General features: G+C 49.3%; 1 protein-coding gene across 1 annotated transcript; it reads left to right on the top strand.

The window, feature by feature from the left end:
- Window positions 1-996: 996 nt before the first annotated feature.
- On the top strand, window positions 997-9884 carry CCL5 (C-C motif chemokine ligand 5). The gene is made up of 3 exons (XM_005899669.3): window positions 997-1228; window positions 2737-2848; window positions 7359-9884. The coding sequence occupies exons 1-3, from the start codon at window positions 1153-1155 to the stop codon at window positions 7444-7446; spliced, it is 276 nt and encodes a 91-aa protein (XP_005899731.1). The 5' UTR covers window positions 997-1152; the 3' UTR covers window positions 7447-9884.
- The last annotated feature ends 379 nt before the right edge of the window (window positions 9885-10263 follow it).

The raw sequence follows: 10263 nt of genomic DNA, 5'->3' as shown, positions 1-10263 counted from the left end.
AGCCGGTATGTATATACAGATAGATATAAATTTATCTATACATATATATTTGAATCATTTTGCTGTGCCCCTAAAATTAACACAATTTGTAAATCAACTATGGTTCATTTTTTAAGTCAGTCTGAAAAAAAAAATACTTGGGTTCAAGCCCCACTTCCTGCTGTGTGATCTGAGGACCTTAATGACCTCTTCTGAGGCTTAGTGTTCACTTCTATAAAAGGAGAATAATCACCATCCTGCCTCAAAGTCTTCAAAAGGAAGAAAAGAGACAAGTTCTCCCCATTCTGGGTGATTCAGTCCCCCTCAGCCGCCAAGTTACATATGTGACGGTAGCTAGCAAGAAACATCCTTGGTATAAGATCACATTTTTAAAATTACACTTTTTAGAATGTGTTTGCCTTTGTCACTGTCAACAGACTCTTTTAGATAACTCAGAAGTCAACTTCAGCCCAGGCCAGACTGTCACTAATTCTGAATTACCCAAATAGGAATTGATGAACAGCAACTGTATCTAATGCTCTGAGACAGAAGGAGGACCTTGGGTCTAATCCAGACCACCACTTGGGTTCAGTTTCGAGGATGCCCCAATGACACATCTCATCACGATGAGCAGTACTTCATGGACGGAGCACTGCACTGGGAACGAGGGCACCTGGACTCCCATCTGGTCGTTCTGCCCCTCCTCCTGCCCCGGGAGAAGCAGCTTCTGGATCTCTGGGAGGACCAGGGAGCGCCCTGGCAGACAAAGCCCAGACTGTCTGAGGTGGAAGAAATTTTCTGCCACCGAGGCTTGTGCTGGCTCTTCTCGAGGGCCAAGAGGGAAGTGATGAGCTCATTCTGGATGCGAAGGCCGTGAGAAGACAGAGAGAGACACACACACTCACTCACCACACACACACACACACACACACACACACACTCCCATACACACATATATTTCCGGAGGCTATTTCAGTTTTCTTTTCCGTTTTGTGCAATTTCACTGATGATATCAGCAGCAGTGTGTGGCTGCTATTTGGAAACTCCCCGAGCGGGGGCGCCCCGTCCGCCGGCCTGCCTCCCTATAAAGGGCCGCCTGGCACCCTGTAAAGGGCCAGCCGGAGCTGCAGAGGATCAGCACGCGGATCGCCCCAGCCTCTGCCCACAGCTACCATGAAGGTCTCTGCCGCTGCCCTCGCTGTCCTCCTGACCGCGGCCGCCCTCTGCGCTCCTGCTTCTGCCTCCCCATGTAAGTTCAAGTCCACAGTCCCCGGGGCCAGCCCTTAAAGGACTCGCCCGGATCTCACCTTCTTTTCTTTCCTTTTTATATATTTAAAAAAAAATTATTTATTTTTATTTATTTATTTTGGCTGTGCTGGGTCTTCATTGCTGCATGGGCTCTTCTCCAGTTGCAGTAAGCATGGGGCTACTCTCCAGTCGCAGAGCTTTGCATTCCAGTGGCTTCTCTTGTTGCGGAGTGCGGGCTCTAGGGTGCCTGGGCTCAGTACTTGCGGCTCCTGGGCTCTAAAGCACAAACTCAGTAGTTGTGGTGCCCGGGTTTAGTTGCCCCATGGCTATGTGGGATCTTCCAAGACCAGGGGTTGAATATGTGTCTCTTGCATTAGCAGGGACATTCATTACCACTAAGGCACCAGGGAAGCCCTCGCCCTCTTTTCAACTGCAGCGTTTATACCATCTGACTCCTATGATTTATATTCTTCCACATTGCTTTACTCAGATGTCCAGTTGTCCAGGATAGATCTCTAAGCCACTTTATGGCAGGGACCCCTCTGATCAATTTGTCTGTGTCCTCAAGGTCTACACCCCAAGCCCTGCAGGTGCTCACCGAATGTGGACTGGGGTTACTAACAGGCAAAGGCTGCTCGAGCTGACCTGCAAACACCACTAACTCATGTCTGTCATCACCAGCAGGGTTTCTAAGAAGGTTCTAAGTACTTGACTAAAATCCTCCTGGGACAGTCATACTTTCCCCATTTCATAGATTTAGAGAACAGATAACAAAATCTAATTAAATGTCCACTATGGATCAAGTATTGTGCTGATTGCCTTGCATATCTCATCTTACTCAATATTCTCATCTAATCTTTGAGTAGCTCTCTTTGACAGTCCAGAGAGGTTAAGTAACCTGTTCAGGGTCACGCAGCTAGGAAGTAAGAAAAGTGGTATTCAAACCCAGTTCTTCTTGGCTCTGAAACACTACTACTCTGTTCAGAAATGGCAACTGGCCCTTCCCGGGGGCATCCTGGAGTCACTGACCAACAAAAAGTCCTCCTTCTCTCAGTAGCTTCAGTCAGAGGCTCCCACAATGCAGTATGCATCTTCAGGCCCCTCTTTGGTGTCCTGGCTGAGTCATGAAGTCTGAGTTTTAAAAAACCTCCCCACAACCCAACCTAGGTCTCAAAGAAACCAAGTTCCGAATCCACCGAGGATCCTAGGAGGGCAAGAATAAGGGCGGAGGAACTAAGACCAGCCCAGAGGAGACCCAGCCTGCCCTGAGAGCCCAAGGCATGGGGTTGTGGTGTAGAAAGGAGGCGGCCAGCTGGCCTCAAGGGTTAGGTGAGAGAATCCCCACTCTGGCACTGTGTGTCCACGGCTAAGTGTCTTTACCTCTCTGAGCCTCAGTTTCAGCCAAAGGAGGAAAATAGTCTGCTGGAGATAAATCCTATAAAGCGCCCAGCGCAGTACCCACTGTGCACTGGCGATGGATCCAGGAGTCTCCTTCTTTCCTTCTCCCAGATGCCTCGGACACCACGCCCTGCTGCTTTGCCTACCTCTCCCGCCCGCTGCCCCGCACCCACGTCCAGGAGTATTTCTACACCAGCAGCAAGTGCTCCATGGCAGCAGTTGTGTGAGTCGCAGCCCCGTGGAACCCTCGGGGTGGGGGGGTTGGAGGGAAAACTCCCGCCCAGAATCAGTCTCCCCTGGCAGGAGCCCTCAGAGAGGGCATTCCCACCCACCCTCCAGCTGTTCAAATAGCTGTGTTCTGCCCTCTCTGGATTCAGATTCCCCAGCTATTGTGGAACAAGCTAGACAACGTGTTCCTGGAGGAGCCCCCCGATTCTGATAGGCTAGGTTAGCTCTCTGATCTTTATGGATGTGACTGTTACTTGAACCTGGTCTGCAACATGCCTGGCTGGAGAAGATTGACTCATACATCCCTTTCCAGAAAAGGACCCCAGAGTCCCCCACATCCTGCCCCCAATCAAAGTCACCCACAACCTCAGAGGAACTAGAGAGGGGAGGTCAGAGGTCAAGGCCCTAGTTGCAGCATGTTAAAAAGAAAAAAAAGTTATTGATTGATGAGGAAAAAATAATGAAATGAGATTCTCCTTTAAACACGCAAGCTATGACATTTGGAAAAATTATAATTCTTGCTACCTAGGAAGTTCCTGCTGTGTGTCAAATGTCTTACATGCATTAGCTCTGCATTTATCATAGCATCCCTGACGGGTATGAAGAATTCTCTCCACGTTTCAGAGAGTGAAACTGAGACCCAGAGAGGTTCGGTGACTTGCTCAAGGTTGCGCAGTAAGTGAGAGAGGGAGCCTGTCTCTAGAGCCTCGTCTTTCTACACTAGTAAGATCATTAGCAGTAATTGCTTATGGAGTTTAAGATGACAGAGACTTAAAGAATGAAAACGGGGCAGTCGTGAAGTTTTCTGTATAATGAGGACTTTGTTGTTGTTGTTTGGGGTTTTTTTTTTTTTAATATTTACTCATTTGTTGGGCCGCACTGGGTCTTAGCTGCTGACCTGCAGAATCCTTTTAGTTGCAACATGCCAACTCTTAGTTGTGGCACGTGGGATCTAGTTCCCTAACTAAGGATGGAGCTGGGGCTCCTGCACTGGGAGCGTGGAGTCTTACCCACTGGACCACCCACGATGAAGTTTTTTAATCCAAAAATTCCTGCGGCACTGGCAGAGTTGTAGGATTCAGAGTTGTAGGTATTCAGAGTTGGCCTTTGGTCCTGATGAATTCTTCAAATTATTGCTATACTATATATTTGCTGTTTAGTACTACTAATTTTATTTCTGAAAGCAAGTATTTTTCGGACGGAAAAGCAAAACAGAAAAACCTTCTTTGAGCACCTACTATGGACAGGCAGAGAGGAGTAAACCACCACCCCTGCCCTTCCGGGACTCAGTTAGATGCTGCAATGACCAGGACATCCTACATGAGAACACAAGAGGAGAGAAGGAACACGCAGCGCCTCGGGGCGCAGCTAAGAGAGGGGATGTAGGGCAAGTCTGCGCTGCTTGACTTGGGATCGGACTGAGGGACGGGTGTATCGGGCAGCAGGGATGTTGCCAGAACTCTCTTTAGGTTTTTGTAGGGTCTCCGTGTAGAAAAGCACTGAGGGCCTCGAGGGTCAGCACAAAGAATCAAAAGTGTGAAGTGAGCTAGAACAGGGAAAGTCTAGACAAGAGGGGTCCAGTGGAGAGGCCGTCCACATGAGTGGTACTGAGGTTGAAGAGGACTTGAAGGGAAGGAGAGACAGGGGTGGGGGAACTTCCCAGGCAGAATCAGCAAGCCTGGGAGGTGATGTGAGGTCGGGAGCAAGGAAGAGAGAGGCCTTGAGGGTGATGCTGAGGTTTCAGCCCGCACCTGGAGAAGGGTGGAGCGTGGAGCCCCCTCAAGTCCCAAGGAAGAGCTGTTTTAAAAGGAAGGAATGGGACTTCCCTGGTGGTCCAGTGGTGAAGACTCTGTGCTTCCAACGCGGGGGGCCTGGGCTCCATCCTTGAGAGGGGAACTGAGATCCCAGCAAGGTGGGATGAATTAGATTAGGTTTGACATAAATATCCATGTGTAAAATACAGAGCTAGGGGGAGCTGCTGTGTAGCCCAGGGAGCTCAGCTCGGTGCTCTGTGAGGACCTAGAGGGTGGGATGGTGGGGCGGGGAGAAGTCCAAGAGGGAGGGGATATATGTATACATATGATTCACTTGTAAAGCAATTATACTCCAATTAAAAAAGAAAAAGGAAAAGGACGAAGATGCCAGCACCATGAGCCTGTGGAAGTGCCAGCAGGGAGTGTGACCTGAAGGGTTAGGAGCCGAGGAAACAGGGCTGGGGCTGGAGGTGTGACATTTTTTTAAGGGAGGAGGGGGTCTTCTGATGTCAGAGTGGCATTTCAACCATCTCGGCTGCTCCAGCCAGTCTGTCTTCCCTGGAACCCCAGCTCTTCCACTTAGTAGCTATGTGAGCTCGGGCTTGTCACTTCACCTCTCTGAGCCTCAATTTCTTTGTCTGCAAAGTGGAGGAGAATAGAGGTATTTCCCTCCCTGCGTCAAAGTGAGAATAATAAAAAGAAAAATGAAATTAGACTATCTCTTGGCACACAGGTAGGTGCCTGGTAGGTGTTAACTAATCATCTTTCTCCCCACAAATGTATCCTTAGATACATAGAAGTGAAACTTGATGAGCGAATGCAATTCATCCAGTCACTAACTTTCGATAAACATTCATTAGGCACCCACGGTGTGCCACACCCAGGGCCAGAGACTTGAGGGAGCACATGGGAGGAAAGAGCAGCGATGCCGAGCACACTTGCTCCCCAGGAGGAGCAGGTGAAGGTGGAGGGTAGTCAGGCCAAGACAGGGTCCCCACGGACGCTGGGGGCGCAGGGAGAGATGGCCTGGCAAGGGAGGCTGCCATCCAGTCTCACATTCATCAGGGAGGAGCGGGAGGCTGGGGCACCCTCCAGATGGCGGTTTCCTGGCCTTTAATTTCCTGGCCACAAGCCTTCGGGGCCGAGGAGAGAGGACAGTGAGCCGGCAGGATTTCCTGTATGACACCTGGCTGTCCCAGAGCAGGGTCTGCGTCAGAAGCTCCCTCACCACCCCAAACAAGAAGACAACTCAGAACAGCCCTCTGCTCGATTTCTCTTCTCTGCACGCCGAGAAAGGGGGAGAAAGAGAAGCGATGGGGCGCTCAGAGCGCAGCTCAGAGAAGGCGAAGCAGCTCCCCTGAGAGCACATGCTCTCCATGACAGAGCAGGAAAAGGGGCCAAGAGATCCTCATCCTCATCAGACAACCCAAGCCTTCACTTTGTCTGAAAAAAATCCCAGAAAGACGCAGGAAAGCATCCTGCAGGAGAAGGCAAAGTAAGAGAGGTGCAGGGAAGCAGGGCGAGGTGGAGAGGAACCTGTGAATGAACCGGCGGCCCTGCCGGCCCCTTCCTGGCGCCTCAGTGGAAAAGAACCCGCCTGCCAAGCAGCAGATGCAGGTTCGATCCCTGGGTCCGGAAGATCCCCTGGAGGAGGGCATGGCAACCCACTCCGGTATTCTTGCCTGGAGAATCCCGTGGACAGAGGAGCCTGGTGGGCTACAGTCCGTGGGGTCGCAAAAGAGTCAGACACAACTTAGCTACTAAACAGTAATAACTCAAGAAGCACTGCTGGCCAGACCCGGGGCATCCCCCAGAGAGAACCAGGCTCCCAGCAAACTGGCAGGGCAGGCAGCTCGACGGAGCCCATGGTCCCCAGGCTGCGAGCCCTCCAACTGATACCATAAACACCTGTAGACTGGTCTCCACATCCTGGCCGGTTAATTGCTTTGACAAGTGTTCATATCTCAGGGCCCTCAACCTCTCCAAGCCACCACATCTACTACCAGAACCCCTGGTCTCATGTTGCTCTGATCCACCCTAAAACAGAGGCCCCACAGCACCCCAATAACAACACATATGTAGTATTTTCCAAAACTCATTCACTCACTTATCTCATCTGAGCTTCACAGCAATTGTGCAAAGTAGGGATTATTTCTCTCCATATTTTAGAGGTAAATGTAGATTCAGAGGCCCTAAGAGATTTGCCCAAGGTGATCTAACCAGTGAGTGGTGAACTCAAGACTCACTTGAGTCCTTCTTCCGTTCACCCACAGACGGGTTCCTTTGTGGAGTGGCTACGTGTGGCGGGCACTGTGTTACCTAAAACCACACCGGCGTGTTTGTTTTGCCACCTCGTCTCCCACTTAGTCAGCCGTGACTCAGTTCTGGAGGGTGCCTCTTTTTCTCTGCATCTTCAGCAGCCAGCACAGGTTCTGAAACAGGAAGTGCTGAGAAAGGCTAGTGGTTGACCCGCTCAACCCTGGGCTCCTTGAGCCCCGTATTCCCTGAACTCTCCGGGGTACATGTGTTTGTACAGAGGCGTGGGGGTTACAGTGCACACATAGCTGCTTCTGGCTTGTAGCCCTTTGACCCAACAGAAGAGAAAGCATCCTTTCCTTGAAAGCCACAAACACAATCGTGGAGCTCTGAAAATAACCCACCCGGTATCATTTCTTCCTGGCCTCAGTCCCCCTCATCCCCAAACCTGGCTGTCTCCACACTGACCAAGTCCCCCCCTCTTCTCTCCTGCAGCTTTATCACCAGGAAGAACCGCCAGGTGTGCGCCAACCCAGAGAAGAAGTGGGTGCGAGAGTACATCAACGCTTTGGAGTTGAGCTAGGGTGGAGGACGCCTTGAACCTGAACTTGCGCCAACTCTGCTTCTCGCTCTTGTCCTAAGCAGCTTGGGAGGCTCCCCCGCAATGCCCTCCTCCCACCCTCTCCTGGGAAGGCACAGATTCCACCCCGCGCAGCAGCAGCTGCTGTGAAAGACCCTCAGTGCTCCTGGGGCTCTGCCCTTGTGCACAGGAGGTCTCTAAGCTCCGAGCTCCTGAGCCCCTGCCCACCCACCGCTCTGCAGTCAGAAAGGATGCCGGCGTCTCTGGAGGGGAAGGAGGGCAGGAGACTGGGCTCCTCTGGTCATGGCCCGTGACCAGAGCCCCCATCTCGGTCCCTCACTGGGGAGGGCTGGACTGGCAAATGAGAAGAAATCAGCTGTTCATTAAAATTCTCCAAGCGATTGCAAAGCTGACTCTTGGTTTGCTTTCCTCTCCAGAACCACCCCCTCCCTCGTGAGCCAAGCCTTGGATCCAGGGCTTGACCCGCTGGGTGTCCAGCCTGGATCTGGGGGCTGTGAGCAGAGCCCGGGGGGCAGGCTCTGTGAGAAGGCACGTGGGCAGGACAGGGCAGATAAAGTGACCAGTGGCTTTTCTACTCTGAGTGAAGACCACAGTCACTATCTCCCAGCCCCGGAGCCCCAAGAATTTCTGTCCCTCCCTGCCTCACCCCTCCCTGCTTCCCCAGACCATGGTTGGCCTTTCCGCCTACTTTGCTGGCTTCCACCCAAGCCCACCCGACCCCTTACCTGCAGTGAGTTTCTTTAAGCCCCTGGAATGGGCTTTTATCCCATCCCTCCCAAATACCTCGGTTCTTTCAAATAAAGAGAAGGGGGGATTTTGTGGTTTTCTGCAAGGGTACCAGCACTTTGCAGGTGGGAGTATTCCAACTTTCCCATTGATGTGTTCCTTCCCGTGAACCTGTCTTAGCAAAATATATCTTCATAATTAGAGCAGGCGTTAACTGAGTGCTCACTCTCCACCAGGCACTGCCAGCCCCTTACATCCACCATCCTTCCTCCTCATAACCCTTTGGGACAGGTAGTATTACTAACCCTGTTTATAGTAGGGGAAAACCCTTGGCAGGAGATGGAAATAACTTGCCCAAGGCCCCAAAGCAAAAAAAAAAAAAAAAGGGGGGGTGGATAGGAGGAGGTACAATGAACATTTAGACCCACCAGGGCCAAGGTCCAGTGGCAAAGCTGATGTTTTTTTTCTCTTCCATCTTCAATCTGCAAAATTTCAAACCTACTGAAATTTGCAAGAATATACTTTCCATCTAGATTCAAATATTACTGTATCTATGTGCTTTATCTTTACATATATGTGCATGTGTGACAAACATGTGTCATATGGATGGTTGGCATACACATTTTTTTCTGAAATAAATGTTGCAGATATCATTTCCCCCTTAACAGTTTGTGTACATCTCCTAGTAACAAGACATTCTACAGAACCACAGAATGAGTAGCATTTAACACTGGTATTAATTTCTCACCTACCATCCATGATCAAACCCTCACAACTGTTCAGTAATGCTCTTTGTAGTCATTATTTTGTTTTAATCCAGGATCCAATTACTATTACATATTGAATTTAGCTAACATGTCCTTTAACAGACTTTGTCTTTAAGTATATTGTTATTTTCGTAGGAATTCAGATTGGATTTTTGTAGAATATTTTTGAGGGGGCTTTGTTTGCTTCTCCATAAGGAGATTCAGCTTGAATATTTTCGGCAGAAAGCCACAAGGTGACGCTGTCTTTCTCAATGCGGCCCATCAGGGCACGTGATGTCAGCTTACTGCAAGTGATGGCCCAGTCGGAGGACTTAGCGGCCGCGGTTTCTCAGAGCGAGCTGCCCACTGTGTGCCCACTGTGCCCACTCTGTGCCGAGCATTGGGGTACGGTATAGCAATCACTGCAAGCAATAAAAGGAATTCTCTGTGGTTCAAATGACACAGAACCTTCAACTGGAAGCAGTGGCTCAGCAAGCAGGACTCTACAGTCGGGGTGGCAATGCAAGCTGGTGGCAATGCAAGCTGCTGGTGGCAATGCAAGCTGATGTACAGCTGATAGACTTTGAGATAAAATCTGTAAGGGGTGACATTTCTCCTTATCAATGTTAATTGAGTGTCTATCCACATTTGCATTTTTATTATTGCTGTTCATATAATTTTTTAATAGTTCAAGGGTTTCTTTTATTTTTTAATTTTTGGCAGCACCATACGGCATGTGGGATCTTAGTTTCCCAACCAGGGATCACATCTGTGTCCCCTGCAGAGCAAACATGGAAAATTTAAATGGAGGGCTTGTTCATGCTTCAGATTGCTGTCATTTGGGACTTCCCAGCGTTCAAGTCTGGATGCACGTTTTCAGTTCAAGTTGGTGATGTATATGCTATTACCTTTTCCTGTTGTTTTTATTTTTCTTTTAATGACTGCATATTGAAATTAAACCAAACAATTCTCTATTTAATTTAATTCTCTATTAAATATTGGAATTGCATATTGTGTGTTTGTATCAAGTGGTTTCTGTTAACAAAGCCTTCAAGCCTAAAACAAAAGTAAAATTTTTAGCAAAACAGACCACCAGGGAAGTCCTCATATAGTTTTAAAAACTCACATTTTTTTTCTAAAACGAAATAAAATAAATGTGTTCGTGAACAACAACCCAAAGACTTCTATCTCTTGCTGCCAAAGAAGGAGGTATGTGTATGATTGGGAGAAGGGATAGTTAGGGAGTTTGGGATGGACATGTACACACTGCTATATTTAAAATGGATAATCAACAAGGACCTCCTGTATAGCACAGGGAACTCTGCTC

The sequence above is a fragment of the Bos mutus genome, chromosome 19, assembly GCF_027580195.1.
Source record: "Bos mutus isolate GX-2022 chromosome 19, NWIPB_WYAK_1.1, whole genome shotgun sequence".
Taxonomy (NCBI): domain Eukaryota; kingdom Metazoa; phylum Chordata; class Mammalia; order Artiodactyla; family Bovidae; genus Bos; species Bos mutus.
The sequence above is the reverse complement of the archived record's forward strand: the minus strand, read 5'-3'. Positions and strand labels throughout refer to the sequence as shown.